The following is a 24555-nucleotide window of genomic DNA, read 5'->3' on the forward strand; positions in this document are numbered from 1 at the left end:
AGCAAGAATGTCCTTCTTCAAACTTGGAGACCAAAACTGCACCCAATACTCCAGGTGTATTCTCACTAGGGCTCTGTACAACTACAGAAGGGCCTCTTTGCTCCTATATTCAACTCCAATTGTTATGAAGGCTAACGTGCCATTAGCTTTCTTCACTGCTTGCTATACCTGCATGCTTACTTTCAGTGACTGATGAATATGGACAGCTAGATCTCGTGGTACTTCCACTTTTCCTAACTTGACACCATTCAAATAGTAATTTGCCTTCCTGTTCTTGCCACCACATTAAACTGCATCTCCCCACTCACCAAACCTGTCCAAGTCACCCTGCATTCTCATAACATCCTCTTCACATTTCACACTGGCTCCCAGCTTTGTGTCACCTGCAAATTTGCTAATGTTGCTTTTAATCCCTTCATCTAAATCATTAATGTATATTATAAATAGCTGCGGTCCCAGCACTAATCACTGCCTACCATTCTGAAAGGGACCCATTAATCCCTATTCTTTGGAGCAGACCGGGTGGCGGCCTTGTCTGAGCAAGCAGGGGGGACCGCGTCAGAGTGGACAGGGTTGGGGCCCACTTTTGAATTCAAAATATCATTTATACTCAATCACACTCGAACTAGAAAAGTTTTTTTATTGTATATTTTATTTAAAATTACATACATTCAGAAACTATATTATAATACAACAGATATAAAAAAAGAGCAAATTGATTACATACGTGATGGTTTTCACCCCAATCCAAAAAACCTTCCCTCCGACCCAACCAACCACCCCATTCAAAGAAACAATATACAAACTGAAAAAATAAAACTTTATAGGTATAAAAAGAAATGGAGAAAGAAAAGAGATCTTGGATTGTGGAGAGAGATGTCGTCCAGTACAAATCATCTGTGGACTAGAGGGATAAGAAGGAGATCACTACAAATTTAATTCCATTATTTGAATGTACAGGTGCCAAATTTCTAAAAACATAGAGTATTTATTTCCTAAATTATAAATAACTTATTTTGTATAAAGGAATACCACTTTGAATTTCAGCATGCCATCTTGGCATAGTTAAAGATGTATCAGATTTCCAAGTAATTACAATACATTTTCTTGCTTCCGCTAATTGAACAAATTTCAGTTAATACATTGATGGTCTAAATTTAGGACTTGTACCTTCAATATTTCCTCATAAAAATAAATCGGGACTTTGCGGAAAAGCAATTTCTGTAACTTGTTCCAAAATGTTACATAAAGCTGCCCAAAAAAAGGTCTCACATTGGGACAAGACCACGTTGAATGCATAAAAGATCCTACTTATTTTACCACACTTAAACCACTGGTCTGATGAATCTGATTTCAATCTATTCAACTTCTGTGATGCAAGATATAATTGAAGAAAAAAATTGTATTGAACTACTCTACATCTTACATTAATAGTGTTAGTCTAGCAATCCCTTCATAAATTTTCCCACATTTGTTGGTGTATTATAATATTCAAGTCTGTTTCCCATCACTGTCTACATCTATGTAATCCTAGTTTAAGAGTTCCTGCTTGTAACCATGAATATATCAAAGAAGTGAATTTTTTAACAATCCCACTCCTAATAAGAAGTTCTACCTCAAATACAACTAGACAGAAACATGGCTGGTCCAAGCTTATCCCTCAAATATGCTCTTAACTGAAAATAACAAAAAAGTATTATGTGGTCTAGCATATTTGTTTCTCATTTGCTCAAATTACATTAATTAACCTCGTTCATAACAATCTTCAACATTAACAATCCATTTACGAAACCATATATTCAAGATATCTCTTGAAAAAGCTAAAAGAGGGTTAATCAATGGCATTTTAGGTGATATAGACCCTCCTTTGAACCGGAGTTTGACACCATTCTACTTCCAGTTGGCTCGCTGGTTCATAACTATGGGTTGTTCGTAAATTGGACATCTCCGTGAATGAGATAGGCTTGAAAATTCAGAAGGAGTCACATGATTAGCAGCCCATTGCTTGTCACTCTTAACATCCACTCTGTCCATCACCTGTGATTGCTGTATACCATTTCCATGGTCATCTCACTACTTGCGGGGAAAACTCTATGGGCTGAATAGCCTATTTCTGCTCCAATGTCTTATGGTTTATCCCAAATTGTATCTCCAAAACCTTGAGAGATCAGTCACCACAGAGGACACAGGCACCAAATGCAGAGTATGCAGGCCCCCTTCCTGATGTTGCACCATCCTGACTTGGAAATAGAACATCATTCCTTCATTGGTGCTGGGTCCAAATCCTGGAACTTCCTGTCCAAAAGGATTATGGGAATATCATCCCCATTTGGTCAGCAGCAGGAAAAGAAGGTGATTCACCACTATCTTCTCAAGGGCAATTTAAGGTGAGTAAATATATATTTGCTTTGCCAGGAATCCCCATCGCCTGAAAAATAAGTAAAAATTCAAATTCTTATCATACTGACATTAATATGTATTTATTCCAAGGTTTGGCTCTTTTAGGGTTGTATCTCAATCTCAATGAGACTGCCTACTATCTGACCAACAGAGTGCTGCTAAAATTTACTTGCTCCTTTTACTTTGGCTCTTCCTTTTAATTTTTAAAAAAGTTTAGACATACAGCATGGTAACAGACCCTTTTGGCCCACGAGCTTATGCCGCCCAATTGACCAACACTCCTGTACATTTTCGAGATTGGGAGGAGACTGGAGCATCTGGATAAACCCACGCAGACACGGGGAGAATGTACAAACCCTTTACAGAAAGCGCAGGATTCGAACCTTAGTTCCTGGTTCTGCAACAGCATTGCACTAACCGCACAGCTATTTTGGAAAATAGATTGTCAAGTTTGTAATCATCATTTTGTTTTCTTTGAGACTTGATTCAGGCTTTCTATTTTGTGCATCCTTGCATCTGTGATGGCTCAGTGTAGCTGTTCTTTTTCAGCTTTCAGGGACACAGTCCACCCTTAGCTCTGTACATGTTAAATCAGGAGTTCGATCAAAAGATCAAGGCAGCAGTCGTTCTGTTTTGTGATGCTGAGTGTCATTGCCTCAGGGAAAACTTCTGGTTTTAAAATATTTTAAAAACAATTTTTAGAAAAAAAGCCTTTGCTTAAAGGAATTAATTTTAGATTCGTTTGAAATATGAATAGTAAATTTAAAGTCATCTGTGCCCACAAATGGATTGAATCAGTAGATTGATTATCAATAGCTTTTGCAGTAAATTATCTATGTAAGGCTCCCCCAGGATTTGTTTGTGATGATCATATTCTACCTTTCTGTCAGAATTCATTAATCACTGCCAGGTTTTGTGTATTTTTTCACACATAACTCTATTAGCATAATATTCAGACCTTACAAGTTGCAGTCCCCTCCAGCATCTCAAACGTGTGAGCGAGACAGAATTAATTTAATGGTTGAGGGACAGGTTAATGGAAACATTGGGAAATCACAGCTGAGTTCACTTCTTGAAGCAGCAATGGAAGCCTGTCTTCCATGCGACTCACCTTTTCTGTGGCATGTTGGGTCCTGGTTGAATTGGAAGAGTAAGATGGGAGTTTGCAGCTGATGTAACAACAGCTGTTTGCACTGTGAAGTGGAACAGTTGTGAGCAGGATCCAGAAAATAAACTGATGCTGCGCAGAATTTAGTGATTAAAAGTAGACAAGTTTGAATCAGGGAAAGATGGGCTGCAAAACCGAAACCACCTCGGATCCAATTTGAAATTGTCATCAAACCATTCCCAAACAATTCAATTGTATATTGTTTGATTGTGCCTTTAAAAAAAAATCTTTTTTTTCCCCTAAAGTGTAAGATATTTATCTCTGCAGCCTCTGCATCGGAGAGACTGGACGTAGACTGGGAGATTGCTTCGCTGAATACCTTTGCTTTGTCCTGATCAATGACAGCAGGGATCTCCCAGTGGCCAACCATTTCAATTCTGTGCCCCACTCCCTCGCTGACATGTCTGTCCATGGCTTCGTTTACTGTCAAGCCAAAGCCACCCATAAATTGAAGGAGCAGCACCTAGTTTTCCGTCTCTGCACTCACCAACTGAATGGCATTAACATCGACTTCTCTGGTTTCTGAAGGTCTCCTATCTTGTTTTCTTTCTTCTGGATCTCCACCCCCATCCTTCTTCATTCTCAGAGCCTTCCCCCCTCCCCCTGTATGCTGGTGTGTGTGCCCTCCCTCCCATATCCACCTATTATCTCCTGCCTGTGGGAACGTCCTCCTCCCCCTGCCCCTCCCCCTACACCTGTCTACCTTGATGAAGGGCTCAATCTGAAAACTTTGATTATGTCTCTTTATCTTTGTTATATAAAGTACGCTGTTTAACCTGCTGAGTTTCTCTAGCATTGCGTTATTACTTGAGTCACAGTGTCTGCAGACTTTCCTGGTTTAAATCAAGATATTGATGACTTTTTGCGATAGTCCCCCATGCAATCACTGCAGCTGTGCTGCATTACTGTGACTGGGCACCGACCTCCTGTGCATTGAAAGCGCCAATGTGAAACAACACTGCCTCAACAGGACTGCCAACATCAAGAAGAACCCCCATCACCCTGGTTACAGTCACTTCTCACTGTTTCCTTCAGGCAGAAGGCACAGAAGGTCCAGTACCTCGAGTTTCAAGAACAGTTTTTTATCCAGCCATAGATTAAAAATGCCCCCATTAGAATATTTTCATTTGCCTCTGCCAATCGAAGGGAAATGTCCTGAATAAATTTTTCATCATCATAATTTGGAATGTAGACATTCACTAGGGTCCAGGGTTCTGAATATATCTGACAGTGCACCATGACGAATCTTCCAATTTTGCCTGTAATCATCCTCTGCACCTGCAACTCTTCCCCACTAGAATAGCTACCCCACCTTGTCTTTGAGCCAAATGATGAGGATGTGACCTGACCCACCAATCCCCTTTTTAACTTTTGATTTTTGTACCAGGCTAACCCTCTCTAACCATTAGCTCTATCTGTAACTGTGAATATTTATCCATCTGTTGATATTTATTATCTCTTTTTCCATCTTGCATTTGTAGTTGGTGTACCTGTTTGGCTGCAGCAAGTAAGAATTTCAGCGTATTTATACATTGTTCCTATGTATTTACATTGAACATTGAGATCCCTTTGGAACATTATATGGAACTTGGACTCTAATCCAAATGAGTGTCTATTGCTGGCTACTTTGGACTGACACAGACTGAGTAGCATGGAAATGATCTGAACTAGCTGCCAGATGAGAAAATGACTTCCCCTTCCCTTCTGCACGACCTCATCTTGAACCAATCACCTGTCTGAGTGCCCGTGTTCCCTGGTGCTGCAAAACCATCATCTGCTCAAACCCACTGTGCGCTTTCTCTCTCCGCCGGAGGTTCTTTGCCCTTACGGCTAAAGACGTACCTTCCTGAATGTGCCGTGGCCGGCTCTGAGGTGCCAATTCCAACCCTTCTCGGGGAAGGATGATAGGCAGAAGGCTGCGATCGGCCACCTAACCTGAAAATGGCTGGTTAGGGGCGGGCTGATGATGCTATCAGCCCGCGACCCCATTCAGCCATCTTCCTCCAAGGTAAGGGCAGTGGGAGCCATCAGGGGGCAGCTGGTGCGGGGCTGAGACACTTTGGCCTTCGGGCCGCTCTCTGCGGCTCAAAGTGCGGCAGAGCAATAGTAGTCTTCCCTACCCATAATCCCCCACACAGCTGGAACTGTTCTGGGAACCACAGAGTGGTTCCAGCTGCTGGGGGATTCTGGGTAAGGAAGATGGCCATTTCTCTGCCACGTATTTAATGGGTGATGCTATGGCACCAATTTCCCCACCTCCATCAGCTTCAGAGGGTGCTAAGAGGAGCCTCCTTTTAGGGCTGTTATCCGCTCTTGTAGCCGGTCTCCAGGCAGAGGCCTGACATGAAATGGCCTTCTCTCTCTCTCTCTCTCTCTCTCTCTCTCTCTCTCTCCTGATTTCACCATCTCTACTGTCTCCCCTCCCTCATCCGCATACCAGTGAGACAGTAGATGGCAACTTCTCATGATAGTCCTCAGAAAGCCAGCTGGATGGCATATTTGCAGATAGTGCAGTGCGTAATGCAGTCCTTAATTTCCAATGAGGACCAACAACCCCACTGCTAACCCCTTCCAACTCATACAATGGCTCTTCCAGACATGAATTGTAATTGGAAACACGGAAGCAGTCCAATCAATGATTTCCACCTGATTCGTTCTTGTTTAATCTCCACATTTTATAAATTGCATCATTAATTCCTGCATTTTGAGAAAAAAATGTAATTGTCCTTGTCAGTGTGGGTATGTCTGAACAGCTGTTTTGATTATTTCCCCCTCCCCCACACCCACACACAGAAATTGAAACCTGACTCCATGTGCCTTTCCCAATGACACTGTAATTCAACCAGCCAAGCCAGAATGTCTTGAAAAAGAATACTATTGCCTGGGGTCCGTGTGAGTATAAAGAAATCTTATTTCCAATGCCAAACCTAATTAAAACCTCTTAAAGCAGAGAGAGTGGACTAAACAGGTTCCTAAGTAGGGTTCACCTTTCCTAGCAAAACGTCCGAGCACAATCCTCTGGTAAAGTGGTATTCTGTGTGGTCCGTTTATTATTGCTGTTGAGAACTTAGCCTCTTTTAGGTGGCCAGAATACCCCGATGTAAAGCCGCATATTCTACCCAAATGTGACTGTCGGGAGGCCACGTGGAAGAGCCTGAGAGGTATAATCTCCGCAAGGAAACGGCTACTAGGGGGCGGGCTGATGACAATCAGCCGGTGACCCAAATCCCCGCGCCTGACAGCCCCAATTCTCGTGCCTGACAGCCCCGCTGCCCCTGCCCCGACATCCCGCACCAGCCGCCCCTACCCTGACTCCCACGCTGACAGGAGCCAGAGTTCGCTCCAAGGCGCCTCTCCTGCAGCTGTCCCTTTCAGGTGGACAGCGCAGCACTTTCAGAGCTGCCACCTGAAAGACCATTCCACTGAGCTGTATCTGTTTCTGCAGGCGCATTCTTGGCAGAGAATGCACCTGAAAGTGGCTCAACAACAAAACAGCAGTAAAACACTGAGCAAGTGGCCACCTTGTGAAAGTAGAAACACACAGAAATACTTGAGCAACTCAGATAGTCCCACAGCATAGGAGGTAAAGATATATAACCGCTGTGTTGGGCCTGAGCCCTTCATCAAGGTTCTTCAAGACTGCCTGAGCACCTCCAGCATTTCTGTGTGCTTTTACTACAATCTCAGTTCTTTTCGTGTTTCCCACCTTTTGAAAGACCTTGCAGTCAAGGAAAGGGAATGTATTCAGTCTGGTGATTAATCACATATGGTGAAGCCAATTAATTAAGATACTCCTCTGTACTGCCTTTGAATTATTTGCTTCACACAATTCAAGCACTTCCATCAGGAGATTACACTTCAAAAATAGTTAAAACACTTTGGGGAATCTAATATTGTGAATGGCAATGTATAGAGGTAATTTCTTCAAGGGTATTTGTCCATTTGAAGAAATGATCCCAGATTTAACATCTGTGCTGTGCTGAAAGGTGATCTGAGGTGAATTCATTTGGAGAGAGGAAACAAATCTGGATAAGAACAAGGTTAGCCTTGACTGTCTTGTATTCTGTTGTACTGATGGGTCTGTGACACTGGTAAAAGGAGACAAAGAGCCTACTGTACGAGCTTCCAGCACCCATGAAACCACATAAATCAAGGGTCAGAAGCTCCAGGAAAGGAAAAGATTAACAAGAAGCAAAAAAAAACTGGAGGTTTTCTTTTGAATGAAAAAAGCATATAAATTCATAACTCTATTTAGTCATAAGTAGATTTATAATACTGTGTATAAATTATAAACACACACGCATATGTGGGAGAGCAGAGGAGACAAAAGCTGAGGTTATGGGGGAGGGGGAAGCTCTCCTAATGGAAGGGAAGGGGGTGGGGAGCTGAAGGAAAGGAGATAGAGGGATGGGGAAAGACAGGGAGAGGGGAGAGAGTCAGACAAGACAGATGGATGACCCAACAGAAAATGGAGAAGTCAATATTAATACTCCGGTTGGAGAGGGCCCAGACAGAATATGAGGTGTTGTACCTCCAATTTGCAGATAGCTTCAGCTTGGTTAAGCAGAATTTGTAGTATTGTGACAACAAACTGGTAGTTACCACAACTGAGACGTCTTTTTAAAAAAATTGCAGACGAACTTGAAGTCCTTCAAATTTATATTTCTCCACCTGTAAAAGTTGGATTTCAACTTGGGTCTGCCATGGTGGGGGACCTTACTGAGATTTACAAAATCATTTGAGGCATGTTTAACATAAATAGGCTATCTTTTTCCCAGGGAAAGATTTCAAGATTCTTTTACTGTCATGTAAAAAAACAAAAACCATGGTATTACATTAAATTTCCTTTTGTCTACAAAACACACAACATTTGCCATCAGCTCAAATTGCCCAGCACTCCTTACAGTCTGAGAAAGAGAAGCGAAAGAGAGATCCCCCCCCCCCCACCCCCCGAGTCGGTGAGTGTCCGTGGATTTGCCTCCAGCACTCCTGCAGCCACACAGCCTTCAGTCCAAACCATTGGCGACCCAAACTCCAGATCCGAACCTCCGAAAAGATCAGCGAGCCCTCAGTACCCTCGCAACCCTCTCGCATCCTGGTTCTGATACCTTGTCCCCTTTCAGCCAGTCTCCAGCAGTCCACAGCGTGGTGCGAGTCTCTTGACTACAGTCACCAGCAGCCTGTGTGTTCTTCAACCTCCGAGCTCTCGCTGGTCTGTCACCTGAAACTACAGGGCATAGTATTTAAGATGAAGGGAGTGAGATTAAACATGGAACACTACAGCACATTACAGGCCCTTTGGCCCTTGATGTTGTGCCAAATTGAGAGACACCTTTTCCACACAAGAAGGTGGGAGGGAAATGAAATGAGCTGCCAGAGAAAGTAATGGGCACAGGTACAACTGTAATGTTTATAAACAGTTAGAAAAGTACACAGATAGGAAAGGTTCAGAGGGATATGGGACAAGCTTGGCAGATAACTTGGTTGGCATGGACAAGTGGGCTGAAGAGTTTGCTTCCATGTTGCAAAACTTTATGGCTCCATAAAAGTCACTGATTTCAGCAGAAAAATATGGAATCTCTGAGACCAGCAGGTCAGAGGAAAAACAAAACCATGGTATTACATGGAATTTCCTTTTGTCTACCATAAAGATTTGCCATCTGCACAAATTACCCAGTGCCCCTTACAGTCTGAGAAAGAGAAGCAAAAGAGAGTTCCCCCTTCCCACCCCCCCCCCCCCCCCAGAGTCGGTGAGTGTCCAACTCAGGATTCGTGAGGAAAATGCTCATAATTCCAAAGAATTACAAAGCACTTGGTAAGGTGGAGTGTGGAAACGAATTAGATAGCAAAAATCATCAATAGGATTTGATTAAAAATTGAGAAATCAACAATTTGGGGTAGCACGTTTGGTTGGCACAACCAGCAATTTGGGTTCGAATCCGGTGTTCTGTAAGGAGTTTGTCTGTTCTCCACTTGTCAGCACGGGTTTCCTCCAGGTGCTCCGGTCGGTTTCCTCCCAAATTCCAAAGAGTGTGGGGTGAGAACATTGACTGATCACATCGGTGTATTTGGGTGACGCAGGCTCATGGGCTAGAAGGGCCTGTCACCGTACTACATCTCTAAAATTAAAAAGAAATGAACACCTGGCTCTATGGTGTGATGCCAAAAGCCTCAGCCAGAATTTAAATGATTGATTATATTTTTCCCATCAATCTTCGGAATCGCAACAGCCTTCTGGCCAGGTATTGTTGTGGAGTTTGAAGTCAATGGGATTAATTATATGTATGTAATGTACATTTTGCAACTATCTGCCATTCACTGCATTTTGTTTCAGAGAACCCTGCTTTGCTGTAGTTTTATTCATGGATGTCAATTTATTTGCTGTAGTTAAATGATTCTTTGCTGAGTAAAAATATCTCCGTAAACTAAATAGTGTGTTGCACAAGTTTATTTTGCACATGTCGCCCCTCACTCTCAATTTGTTAGGTACTTTTAAACTGCAGCACCTGCGTAGCCCTCCTGGGACCTGGGAGCAATTAGTGGGGCAGGGGGATTGACCTATTAAATCACCAACCCGGCGATTTAAGGCGGATCAACTCTGTTGTGCTGCAGTACAGCAGGGAACTGTTGTGACCACCCCTGTCAGGCGAATGCTGCAGTCATTGGAGGAGCAGCAGGATGTAAGGACTGCGCATTTCAGTCGATGCAGCCTGGTGACACACATATGCGTGTGCTGACATCACCGGAGCAACCGGGTCGGCCATTTTTGTTTCAAGCTACCGGTGTTAAGTTTAACTGGGTTCCCTGATTACCTCTGAGTTAGGTCAGGGACCTAGTTGGATTTGGACCATGCTGACTGAGTCGGACCCTTTCAAGCTGCCACGTGAGTGGAGCGCTAATGGGGCACATTGCCCGGTTAACCCCATTTTACCCGGCACCTTGAAAGGGCCAATTGAGTGATGTCCTGAATACAGATTCAGTCATAACATTCACTGTCGCTCAAGCACAAAAATAATGTGGAGCATCAGAAAGGAAGGGCACAATAGAAATCCAGTAATTTTCCTTTTTTTTAATTTGGAGATACAGCACAGTAACAAAGCCCCTGTTGCCCAAATGCACCAATGAAACTATAAGCCCTGTACATTTTGAAACTCCTTCCAGATGGCGACAGATCCAAAACGGGTCACTAGCATGGTAATAGCCTTGCACTAAATGTACCCCACCCAAATTCATTTGCAGGGTGAAACATGGAGTATAGAGCAGTTCATTTTCACCTTGTATATATCTTTGGCTTGGCTTCGCGGACGAAGATTTATGGAGGGGGTAAAAAGTCCACGTCAGCTGCAGGCTCGTTTGTGGCTGACAAGTCCGATGCGGGACAGGCAGACACGGTTGCAGCGGTTGCAGGGGAAAATTGGTTGGTTGGGGTTGGGTGTTGGGTTTTTCCTCCTTTGCCTTTTGTCAGTGAGGTGGGCTCTGCTTCAAAGGAGGTTGCTTCCCGCCAAACTGTGAGGCGCCAAGATGCACGGTTTGAGGCGTTATCAGCCCACTGGCGGTGGTCAATGTGGCAGGCACCAAGAGATTTCTTTAGGCAGTCCTTGTACCTTTTCTTTGGTGCACCTCTGTCACGGTGGCCAGTGGAGAGCTCGCCATATAACACGATCTTGGGAAGGCGATGGTCCTCCATTCTGGAGATGTGACCCACCCAGCGCAGCTGGATCTTCAGCAGCGTGGACTCGATGCTGTCGACCTCTGCCATCTCGAGTACTTCGACGTTAGGGATGAAAGCGCTCCAATGGATGTTGAGGATGGAGCGGAGACAACGCTGGTGGAAGCGTTCTAGGAGCCGTAGGTGGTGCCGGTAGAGGACCCATGATTCGGAGCCGAACAGGAGTGTGGGTATGACAACGGCTCTGTATACGCTTATCTTTGTGAGGTTTTTCAGTTGGTTGTTTTTCCAGACTCTTTTGTGTAGTCTTCCAAAGGCGCTATTTGCCTTGGCGAGTCTGTTGTCTATCTCATTGTCGATCCTTGCATCTGATGAAATGGTGCAGCCGAGATAGGTAAACTGGTTGACCGTTTTGAGTTTTGTGTGCCCGATGGAGATGTGGGGGGGCTGCTAGTCATGGTGGGGAGCTGGCTGATGGAGGACCTCAGTTTTCTTCAGGCTGACTTCCAGGCCAAACATTTTGGCAGTTTCCGCAAAGCAGGACGTCAAGCGCTGAAGAGCTGGCTTCTGGAAATACCAGTTCTCAGTATGCATGCATAGTGAAATATTCAGCAGAAGAAGCAAAGCAGATAATTTGATCCCTCCTGTCACCTGATCACAACTGACCCAGTGACCAAGAATTCTCCTCAGCCTTTAGCCAGAACAGACTCAAAGAAGCAAATCTAATTGACAAGGTCTCCATATGAATAGCTTAAAAATTACAAATGCAAAATCAAACAATGCTCGTGGTCAGCATTCAGATTGGAGCTGAAGACTGTAATTGAGTCCATGTCCCTGGGCTAGGGAGGGCCTAAATCGTGTGGGTCTGTTTGGCCTGGTGGACATGATTGTGTTCAGCCAAGTTAAGCTGCATATTTGAACACTAGCTGTTTAAACTCAAACAGCCCTAGCTGAGGCACATACAGGCTATTTGAATCTCAGGGCTTAGGCCTAAAACATTCATTACATCCTCCTGTGGATGCTGTGTTTTTACTACAATCACAGCATTTGTGGGAGGCACCCCATTCGGTAGCTCCACTGTGAAATCTCTTGGAGGGATGCCTACCCTGAAAAAGTTCTCCTCCTCTCTTCAAAGGGAATTGTGTGAGGGCCTATATCACTGCTTCCCTCTTCCCTCCCTGCTGCTCTCAAAGCTCTACGACCATGTACTCACCCGGGTTCACTTCGACACCAATGTATCCTTTCTGGCTACTTGCCTCTGCTGTCATTTTGTACCATGTGGTTTCCAGCTCTGTTTCCAGGCCTCCCAGTTTGGCCCTCACAAGGATTCTATCCATGTCCAATTATCACCTTTTGCCTGTGCTCCTCCTCCCCATGGCTTTTAATGCAATTCACCTGCCTTTTGCTCATACCTTGACGAAGGGCTCAGGCCCAAAAATTAGTTGTATATCTTTACCTCCGATGGACGCTGCGTGATCTGCCGAGTTCCTTCAGCACTTTTGGGTTGTCACTACAATGACAGCTTCTGCAGACTTTCATGTTTCACTTTTCCATATTTAGTTGGGTTCTTGCTGATGATCTGCTCTCCAACTCCCTTCCATTGGACACGTACAGCAAGCTTTGAGAGCCTTCCTCACTGTCCACTGCACCTCACATATAGCCATATAACCGTTTACAGCACAGAAACAGGCCATGTCGGCCCTTCAAGTCCGTACCGGTTCACTTGAACAACTCCACTAGCTCCCCCACAAACTCCTGAGGAAGTAGAGGCTTTCTTCATGAGGCCATTGGTGTGTTGGTTCCAGGAAAGATCTCCCGAGATACATACATAATTCAACTTCGGCCTTTGTGTTATCTGCAAACTTTTCTGATCCAATTTATCACCTTCTCATCCAGATCATCGCTATCAATGGCAAATATGAACCTGTGCACTAGTCACAAGGCATCTCGTCAGAGAGGCTACCACTTTTTTCTGTGCTGTAACGTTCAATGTTTTTTAAAAAATTTAGAATGATTCTGTGATTCTGGTTTGAAAGGAAAAATACAATCATTTCAATCTGGCTGAGGCTTTTGGCATCATGCCAGAGAACCGAGTTTTTATTTTATTTAGAGACCGAGCGCGTGACAGGTCCTTCTGGCCCCTGAGCCCGTGCCATCGAATTACAGCCAAATGACCAATTAACCTACAAATCCTATTTGTCTTTTGGAATGTGGGAGGGAAAAGGAGCACCTGGAGCAAATTCACGCAGACGCGGGAAGAACGTACAAACTCCTTTCAGACAGACCAGATTTGAACCCTGGTTACTGGCACAGTAAGAGCGTTATACTTGACGTGCTTAATCCAATTTACTACCTCATCCTGGATACCAAGTGACTGAACCTTCTTGACGAACCTCCCATGCAGTTCCTTGTCAAATGCCTTATGAAAGTCTATGTAGACAACATCTACTGCCTTTCCTGCATCCCCAAAAATTTCTAAAAGATTGGTTAGAGATGACCTGCCATGTGCAAATCAGTCCCTGTCTATCCAAATACTTACATATCCATACTTTAAGCATACCATCCAATAGTTTACCCACAACTGATGTCACGCTGACCAGCCTATAATTTCTCCAATCCTCTGGCACCTCATCCGTGGCTAAGGACATTTCAAATACATCTTTCAGGGCCCTTGCAGTTTCTGCACTAGTATCCCTCGAGGTCCAATGGAATATCTTCTCAGGCCCTGGGTATTTTGTCCATCCTTATTTGCCAGAAGGTAACAAGCATCCCCCCTTCCCCTTGTAATCTTAGGTTCCATGACCTGACTGCTGTTTGCCTCATTTCTAGCGACCCTGTGCCCATCTCCTGAAGATATACAAATGCAAAAAATCCATTAAAGATTCCCCCCCCACCTCTTTTGCTCACTCTATTCTTCAAGAGGACTAATTTTGTCTATGGCTATCCTTTTGCTTTTCCCTTGGATTTGTTCCTTATCTCATACCTGTCTCCCCTGACTGATTTTTCTGAAGTTTTTGGGGATGAATCAAGTTAGGATGAGAGAAATGATGAGCAAATGACATCTATTTCAATTACTTTGTGCCCATTAATCCTGACATTAGATGGAGAAACAAGAGATGGCAGATGCTGGAATCAAAAGCAAACTGCTGGAGGAACTCAATGGGTCAAGTAGCATCCATGGAGGAAAATAGAATTCTGGCCAGATTCCTGCCTGACCCGCTATGTTTCTCCAGCAGTTTACTTTTCTTTCATCCCTGAAGTTAAGATGTGCACCACTCCAGGATTGTCTTATAGTTCTAGGAACTAAGGATGAACCTGACTGCAATTCCTGAGATATTAAAACAAAGTCAATTTCGTTTTTCTTTTTCAACTCTAAATCTAATGGACAAATCTAATGCCTTTTTAATTCGGTGGGATTGTGCGAGTTGGAAGTGTCAGGAAAAACATTCACCCAATTTGGCCACTCGAAGTCACTGAAGTTTACTGAGAGTCATAATATCATTGCAGCGGAGGGAGGTCCTTGTATCTATTGAAACTCTGCTGACTTCCAGCAGAGAAATCCCAAAGGTTCCATTCCCTATATCCTTCCCACAGCCCTCCCTGCAACTTGATTTTTCACTAGTACCCTGTGAAGACACCGATCCAGGGTGTGACAGTCACAATCTGGTATTCCTCTGTTCCTGGTCTTTATTTCAATTTTAAATTTTAATTTAATTTAATTTAATTAAAATGTTATTTAATTTTTTCAGCCCATGCTGCTCAAATACAGCCTTTTGATGTGCACAGTATCTCTGAAAACAAAGGAGGGGTTCTCTTCTGGTTAGTCTGGTCCTGGAAAGGACCAACATCAATGCAAGTTAGATTCAATACAAAGCTGGAAAGATACCCTTGATGCCTGATTCCCATCCTGCTACCTCATTGCTCATTGTATTCTGAATGAGTTCACTTTATCTTGGGTCAAACTCAGTGGCTCAAACAAAGCTTGATGTTTCCAAAATGCTCAATCCAAATTTAGAGATGCAAGTTTCTCAGATAATAAATGGGGAAATCACTTTGCTCTTCAGATATGAAGCTCAATAATTTTAGATAGGCTATCATTCCAACGCAAGCATGCATAGCAATTTGTCTCAGATTGTTAGCAAAGAGCTGAGTGTTTTGTTAAAATTTATATTGTTGGAATCATTTTGTAATGCAGACTTGATAAATGTATAATGGATCCAACAGCATAATTGAAATGCATCAACCTCTGCAACTTTCCTGACATACGAGTGTTCTGACAAGTATTATTTTGCTGCTGGGACACACCGAGGGAAAATATCTGTGTGTTCAGCAACATTTGGAAAGAATGAACTGCAAAGTAAATAGGTATTTACTGGGTTAATAACCTTCATTTCAGTTTTGCAACATTGTGGACTTCCACAGTTGTTTTTTGCAATTGCATAGACAAACAGAGCTAAGAACTTTGCACTTCTGATTGACTTGTGTTACTTCATGGATATTGTGAAGTGGTGCCTGGGAATGGATTCCTGCTGTTGGCTGGAACAGACTGCAGGAGTGGCTTTGTTTGCTATGTACAGTGCCCGAGGGCTTGCTGATTGGGCAGGGTTTATGTATAACTTCTCACTTGAAACAAGTGAACAGAAAGGAGCCCTCTGAACAAAGCTGTCTGATCCGGCTGCACTGAATTAATGGGATGCTATGCATGAGACCGTCAGGCTTTCTTTCAACTGGGGAGGCAACAGGGCAGGGTGTCTCGTAATATTAGGCAGCTCCCAAGGGGTGGGAGCACAAGGTTTCTCTGTGCTGAACCAGCGCTGAAGACTGAACCAGATGTTTTGGTGAAGGAATAGAGGAAGGCTTCATTATGACAAGGTTTTTTTTGCGAAATGTGTCAAGACAGTGGGTAGTGTCTGATTACATTGCCGAAGCCAAGTGGTGACTTATACTTTTGGAAGTTATGGAGGCTGGTGGGGTTTAGAAGCAGCACAGGGACTTTACATTTAGCACTCGGTGCAAGGAAATGAGCAGAAAGTATCTAGTGCTCACAGACAGTAACTGAGAGCATGCTGAAAACCCAAGCTACAAAGACCTTCCAACCTGCTTGTGCTGCGTGTACCAGTTCTCTTCCTGCACCTCACTTAAAGGAGAGCTGCAGGTAAGCCATCAATGTCAATATTTTAATTGTTTCAAATAAGTAATTTCCCCCTCCCTTGGAAAGAAAAACTCTGAATTGTTAAAACATAAATTTCACCATTCTAATTTTTTTTAAAAATTGCCCAAGTGTTTCTCTTTTTAATTGTTCAGTGAAGTTCCTTGGCAGAGGGAGCTGATGAAATCAAATCATTCTGCCATTTGGCCTTTAGTTCAAACGAATGTGACAATAATGATTACTATGTTGGTTTGTGCGAGCTTTATTCAACTCTTAAAGGAGCCTGTTTGTTCTCTGTCCTGCAGTATATAATAGAGCCACCAGTGCAACCTGCAGTAAGCTTCAAACGGTTTACACCTGTATTAGCTCTTAGCTGCATCCTACAGCTATGGAACAACCTTGTGTTCTCCCTCCATGCAAACATTTAGAGAAATATTTGGAGGCTTCCTTTGATCATTCTGTTCTGAACTGTATATCTGGTTGAATTGTTGATTATCCATGTTAATTCACCCACCATCTGGTTGAATTGATGATTATCCATGTTAATTCACCCACCAGGGGAGTATGTTTTCAATAAGTATCAAATAAGGTTCAGGATTTGTTGAACAAATGTATTATTTATCAATAACACTGATTAAATTAAGTGATTTGCAGGTTTTAACGTTATTTTTCTGCCTTGAAGTCTTACTCTGTGAGGAACACGTTTTACTAAGCTAAATGATCAATTAGGATTAAGTTGGCATTTTTAACATCCGACTGTCTGTGCTGTGCGAGAAACAGGTTTTCTGGGTTTTCGGTTGCAGGTGAAAAAGACTAAAGTGGTTGAATGAAGGTAGTAATCAGTGACGAGAGTATGTGACCGGATGACCAAGCTAAGCTGATGGAGCATAAAGAGTTACTTTATGACACTGGGAGTGTCAAAGGAACTAAGCTTTTGTGAGTTGGATCCAAGGAGCACTTGTAACCTATGTAATGTGCAAACTCAACGTTAAAAATGCTGCTTTTGCTGAAAACGGAACAAATTCATGAAGGACAGGTGTGTACACGGAAGGTTGGGTAACTTGCTTTAGTCTCCATTGGTTGACTTTTCCCTGTTGGACTTCCACTGAGAGCAATATCAGCGACAGTCTTCTTTCATCTCATTTTGACAAAAGGTCATTGACCCGAAATTCTAACTGTTCTTGCTGCCGAAGCGGTCTGATTCACTGAATGTTTCCAGCATTTTGTTTCAAGTTTCCAGAATCTGTGCCCTTTTTTGATTTTCGATTAATGACTGTCTTGCTGGACCCTTGTGGGCAGTCTTGTCAAAAAAGTGATCTGTTTAAAAGCAAGGGTCATTCATTTCTACAGTGCAGTTCACTAATGATATTTCCGATTATGTGTCTGAGCTGCATAATAGATTCCAATTGCTGTTTCAGGATGAGTCTACGAGAACTTGCATTTGTTTTCTGTCTAGTTTTTCCTGAAGTATAACCTGATTAAGGTCAGTGCGTGAAGACAAATGTTAATGGATTTGTTCACCATATTTAATTCTCATGATTCAACTTCCTTATATTTTGCATCATAAAGCTGAAGAGAATTAACAAATTCAACTGAAATAATGCAGTGCTGCAAGTTATTAAAAGGCAGGTGATCAAATGTAAGACTAAAGAAGTAGGTTTTATGCAGGAAAGTAAGTTTATTTGCGGTTCAGGTAGGTGAAGCCTCATGGTTGAGCACTTCGGTTCAGGAATACTCAAGAAATTATATTGGAGGAGCACTTTTTTGAAGGTTGTAGGTCTGGAGGAGAGCGAAATGGAGGGGGGGGGGAGATGGAGGGTCAGAATTTTAAAATTGATGGAGACACGAGAGACTGCAGATACTGAAAGTTGGGGTGAAAATCGAGGTGTGGCGTGGAGAAGAGTCGTTTGACCCTTAGTGTTGACATTCCATGACCCTGCAGAGATGGCACCTGGCTCCTCCTTTTTCCCGCATTTTAAATTTGCTTCAATAGATGGGCAAATAGATTGAATCGGTGTTGAAGGAAGTCAGGGCAAGGCAGCAGAGATTTAAGTAATTTCTGTTTCACTTGATAATTCGGTGTGTTAATTATGCTTAAAAATTGAACATGTTATTGTCAATAAAATGTGAATTAAACCCAGGACTCTGAATCATAAAAATGTTAGCATTTAGAATCAGGATTTATTGTCATGAACAAGTCATTAAATTTGGTGTTTTGTGGCAACATCATATTGCAGACATACATATTATAACCATCTTACAATATGACTATAAAAATAAAATAATAAAAACAATAACATGGCTCGAAAAGTAAGGCAGTGTTTTTGGCTCATTGATTATTCAGGAATCTGATGGCAGCGGGGAAGAAGCTGTCCTTGTGCCGCTGAGTGCTTGTCTTTTTTCCCCAATGGTAGCAAAGTGAAGAGGGCATGGCCTGGGTGGTGGGGGGGTCTTTGAGGCTACTTTTTTAAGACACCACCTCGTGTAGATGTCATTGATGGAGTGAAGTCTGGTACCTGTGATGTCATAGGCCGAGTTAACTACCCTCTGGAGTTTATTCTTGTCCTGAGAGTTGGCGCCTCCATACCAGATAGTGATGCAACCAGCCAGAATGCTCTCCACGGCACACCTGTAAACGTTTACAAGAGTCTTCAGTGACATACCAAACCTCTTCAGATACCTCACAAAGTATAGTTGCTGGCCTCTAAGAAAACCTCTAAGACACAGTAGCAGGTGTGTTTTTATGTGCCTTAAAAGAAGTTGTGAAATGTTACAGAGGACACAGGAAGAAGATAGGTTTGTTTGAACTCATTTCAATGGGTGAATGTAATCATTAACTAGGTTGCTGGTAAATATTCTTTGATTGCTAATTTAGGTACGGAATTGTGAGCCAATGGGAAGTTTTATGAAGTTTTTGGTGGGTTTTTAAAGGTTTAAGTTTGAATCATGATAGCTCTCATTTTCCACAATCTGCAACGCTATTACAGTGCCAGTGACCTGAGTTGGTACATTCTCCCCATGTCTGTATGGGTTTCTTCCGGGTGCTCCAGTTTCCTCCCACCTTCCAAATGTATACAGAGTTTATAGGTTAATATTTGGGCACCATTAGATCATGGGCTGAAATGTGCTGTATGTCTTAAAAAAAAGTTGTGTTCACTATGTTAACAATTTTCTGTTTTTCACAAACCATGTTAGACATTCCTGTCTTTCCACCCAATAAGCATGATTACATGCCTTTGATTTGGCTTCAGATCTTAGCTGAATGTAAATGACCTTCTCAGGTGAGGTGACCAGCATGCACAAATCCATTTATTTACATACTGACATGCCCATATATTCATGAGTATGATTGCATGACACTACTGCAGTCCCCCTGGCAAGATTAGTCTCCCAGTAATGATGGATGGGGAGTCCCAGGATCCAGACATGGTATCGATGAAAGATGGTGTGTCACTGGAGAGAAACCTTCAGCAAGTGATCTCCCACTTGCCCATGTCACTCGTCCAACTTGGGACTTCGAGGTAACATGTCATATTTTCACAGCAATGCCTTTGACCTGTTTTGTTAATAAGGTTACACTTCCTTGATCATGGCATTGATACATGAAAACCTCATGAGGTTTTGTTTCCCAAAACAAATTTTAAATATCTTTTCACCTGAATGCCTTTCGTTTGTTATCGTTGAGTGAATATCCTGTGGCTGGACTTAATGTCTGAAGAACTGAATGTTTATGCGAAATCTCTGCATTATTTGGGAGGAAAGTCCTGCATTGGCCAAAAGCCTAGAAATTTGGCCCAGTCAGATTTATGATTGATGGTACCAGTGGCAAGAAAATAATAATTTACTAGAAAATGCTGAATGCTAGAACAGTCCCAGATTGAGGCGGAACTGACTCATATCCTGAAACCTATTGCTGTTCTTTCTTTTATGATGCGATGCACAATGCTAATAAGCCTTTAAATTAATATTACCAAACAAAGTAAAGTCAAAGCTGAAGTTCAGATTTATTGACAGGGTACATACATCACATCATATACAGCCCTGAGATTCTTTTTCCTGCTTCATTGACCATGAAGTGTTTTGCAATGACTTTAAGTCAGGCATTAATGAAAGTTTATGCACTTGCCCTTTAGAACGTTAACATCCAGGGAATAGATTTAGTTAATTTTCACCAAAAGGAAAACAGGATATATGCGGCTGTTCTGATGAAGTTGGCTTCAACTGTGCAAACAATCCCACACTCATGAATGAAACAACGCATTGGGAAAGGAAGGTAACTTCAAACCAAGGGGGTGGAGGAATCAGTCAGTCTTTGGCTATTAGAATTCATGGATTGAATATCCCTGAAGAAGTGTAATAAAATGATTTGTATTCACTTGTTGGGCCACTAATGTCTGCTCTCACCTCCCCACCCCAGTAGATTTGACGATAGATGTCAGTTGTAGGACTTCCTGTTTAATATTAATTTAATACTTGCATTGGAATTTGTAAAAGGTTTTGTAGCCAAGTAGTTGGCTTACTGGAATAATGGGTGGAATTCTGCATTATTAATCTTGGGAATTTAAATTCCACTGATTAAATAATTACAGATTTACATTTAAAAATTCTGGTTGCTTCTGCCGCCCGCTCGCCAATGTCTGTTCCCTGGAGAACAAAATGGACCTCATCTGACTCCAGAGATCTGAGTAGCGTGAGTACAGGGATTGGTGTGCTTTGATCTTCGCTGAAACACGGCTCAGTGACGGGGTCTCGGACACCGCAATTCATCTGGGTGGGCTCACTTTCTTTCGGGCTGACAGAGATGCTGCTCCGTGTGGTAAAGTCCGTGTTGGTGGCTTGTGCGTTTACATCAACATGGAACAGTGTAAGGACTCTATTAGTCTCTGATCACTGCTCAACGCTGGTGGAATTTGTGACGGTCAGATATAGACCATTTTATCTACCGCCGGAATTTACCACGATCCTCATAGTTGGAGTGCACATACACCCCTCTCCCCCGGCACTAACGCGATCTGGGAATAGTATGGAACTTTAAGTGAACTGCAGACTGCACACCATGATGGACTGTTTATTATCACTGGGGACTTCAACCAGGTGAACCTTAAGTCAGGGCTACATAAATTCCATCACTATGTGCACTTTGCTACAAGAGGGGCAAACAGGTTGGAACTTGTGTTTACAAACATTTCTGACACTTAACAGGTCGAGTGTTTCTAAGACCATTACACTGAGCACAGGAACCACCACCCCCCCCCTCCACCACCCCAGGATGCATGCTTAGTCTACTGTTGTTCACAGTTTGAACCACATCATCAAGTTTGCTGACTATACGACCGCAGTGGGCCTTATCAGCAAGAATGATGAGTCAGCGTTCAGAGATGAGATGCAGTTACTAATAGACTGGTACAGAGCCAACAACCTGCATCTAAATGTTAATAAAACAAAAGAGACAGTTGTCGACTTCAGGACCATTGATGACTCTACCAGTGAGGTCGTCAAGAGAACCAAGTTTCATGGTGTGCACTTGGCGGAGAATCTCACCTGGTCCCTCAACACCAGGACAATAGCCAAGAAAGCTCAGCAGTGCCTCTACTTCCTGTGAAAGCTGAGGAAAGTTGAGCTCCCACCCTCCATCCTCACTACATACTTCAGAGGATGTATTGAGAGCATTCTGACCAATTGCATCACCTCCTGGTTTTGAAACTGTACCACCTCATACCGTAAGACCCTGCAGAGGATAGTGGATTCAGCAGAGAAGATCATTGGGTTCTCTCTTCCTACCATGATGGACACCTACAACGCACAATGTATGCAGAAGGCAAATAACATTGTGGAAGGACTTCTCACATCCTGTAAAGGTTAAAACCTTGTGTTTTTGATTCTTAGTTGATTTTGTGCTATCTCTTCAAGAAAGACTATTGTTTGTAGTGTTACCATAGTGACTATGTTGTAATATCCGCGAAGACTATGAGCTTGCATCTCACTCTTCGACGAACTATAAAGAGAACGTGAGCTCGAGATCATTTTCTTCGAATTCATTTTATTTCTTGTATATCTTTTTAAAGTTGAATATCATTATATCTTTAAATACAATATATGTTTTGTTTATTCATCATTATGAAAATATTAATGCGAAGTTATGCAAAATGTTTATCCATTTTATGGATGAATTAAAGCCACATAAAGCTGCATGTACAGTTTGGTTTATTGGATTAATGAGATAATAATTCGGAATATCGTCCCGACTTTTCCTTGAAGATGACACAGTTTGAAATTAGGATATATTGGAACTTGGAAAGTGTCATCTATACACTCATCTTGTAAACGTTTCACCCTTCTGCCATCTGTAAAGAGGTACTGTAGTATTCGCGCCCATACATCCAGATTGTGCAACAGTATTTTCCCCCTAGTCATCAGGCTCCTCAATTCCTAGAACGTCTGTGTATAGGTTTATCATAGTATAGTATTATGACTTAATATTTAACTTCTATTTATGTAAATTTGCTTTCTGATTCTGGAGAAACGCTATCTCGTTTTTTCTGCGCATTTAATTAGTAGTTATGGTATGATAAAGGTGAGTTGACTTGGCCCCAGTCATGGTCACTGTGAACCCACCAGTCTGTGGTCAAAAACTATCTGATTTACTCATGTCTTTCTCGGAAGGATATAAGCCATTCCGGATCAAGGGTATTGATATTATTTTCCTCCACAGATGCTGCCTTATCTGCTACGTTCCCTCAACAGTTCATTTGTTGCTCAGATTTCAGCATCTTCAGTCACTCCTACAACTTACCTGGTTTGGCATCACCACCAAAAAAAGATGTTTATTGCAGCACACAAATGTGCTGGAGAAACTCAGCAGGTCGTGCATAGAAACTAAAGGTCAGACTTTGTGTAATACACTAGACACCAGCATCTGCATATTTCATGTTTGCCTCAATGTGGTTGAATGCAGTTCAGACACAATTAAGAAAGGACGATGAAATGTTGGGATTTCCAATGATGTCCATGTGCCATGAATGCATAATAAAATACTCAGTATAAACCAATAATTACATGAAGAACTGAAATTCATTAATGAAGGGATTCTTTGTATTTGGGAGGAAGAAAATTCAGATCTACATTGTTAAAATTATGCGTGTGTAATAAATAAATGCATCAAATCTCCTCGCTTGTCAAGAAGGTCCAACAGCAACCGCACTTCCTGAGAAGACTAAAGCAGGAAATCTCACTGGCCACCATTATGTCAACTTCTATAGGTGCTCTATCAAGAGTGTCCTGCCGGCTGGATCGCAGTCTGGTATGGTTGCAGCAAAGAAGTGGATTGGAGGTCAATCCACAGGACCATAAGAGAGGCAGAGAAGATCACTGAAGTCACCCTTCCTCCTCCACCATCCACGAAATCAACGTCATCTACCGAAGAGGAAAATCATTGAGGACCCCTTCCACCCTGCACACAGCATCCTTCAGCTGCTCCTGTTGGGAAAAAGATACAGCCGTATCAGAGCCAGTACCACCACCTCTTCCCACCAGCAGTAAGAATGCTGAACGAGCAAAGGAACTGCTTACATTAACTCTCTGAGACTCTAATATGAACAAAACAATATTTACTTATTTATTTGTATAGATGAAATACTTGCCCTCCATATGTATTGTTTGTCTGAATGTCTGTTACGTCTGGCTGTGTGTGTGTGTGTGTGTGTGTGTGTGTGTGTGTGTGTGTGTGTGTGTGTGTGTGTGTGTGTGTGTGTGTGTGTGTAACACTGTTTCGTTGGGTTGTACTTGTGCGATCAGGTGACAATAAACTTAACTTGAAATCTGTAAGGTTTATTTGTCTGTACACTTATTGTATTTGGTCTGTCGAATATCTTTACAAACCTGGTCGCCTGTTAAAAATCATTGCTTTATCATGTAAACCTCCATAGAACTGTACAAAGGGATTATTTAATTGTCAATACCTCATGACATGCACCTGTCAGCTCCAAGTGTTGGCAAAATCTGCACTCAACAGCACTTTTAGTCATCACAACAGTGCCTCCTTTGTTGTGGTGTGATAGCATTAGAGTTCACCTTGACTATTTCCTTGTAGTAGCAGTATCCTGTTGAAGGAGAGGCACAGCTGTTGGCAATTTTTGTGTGTATGTTGTCTGCTTTCACCGCCAAATTGAA

General features: G+C 42.5%; 1 protein-coding gene across 8 annotated transcripts in view; it reads left to right on the forward strand.

Annotated features, from left to right (window-relative positions):
- nav2a (neuron navigator 2a) overlaps positions 1 to 24555 on the forward strand; it is a 411462-nt gene that overhangs the window by 229155 nt on the left and 157752 nt on the right. Inside the window, exon 1 of one of the 8 annotated variants that reach the window (XM_069904855.1) lies at positions 15795 to 16392. The exons of the other annotated variants lie outside the window; for them this stretch is intronic. Coding sequence (XP_069760956.1) covers positions 16301 to 16392 — 92 coding nt within the window. The 5' untranslated portion in view covers positions 15795 to 16300. Of the gene's footprint in view, positions 1 to 15794; positions 16393 to 24555 lie in introns of those variants that run through there. 8 annotated transcript variants of the gene reach the window in all.

Source organism: Narcine bancroftii, chromosome 1 (assembly GCF_036971445.1).
Source record: "Narcine bancroftii isolate sNarBan1 chromosome 1, sNarBan1.hap1, whole genome shotgun sequence".
In the NCBI taxonomy this organism is placed as follows: domain Eukaryota; kingdom Metazoa; phylum Chordata; class Chondrichthyes; order Torpediniformes; family Narcinidae; genus Narcine; species Narcine bancroftii.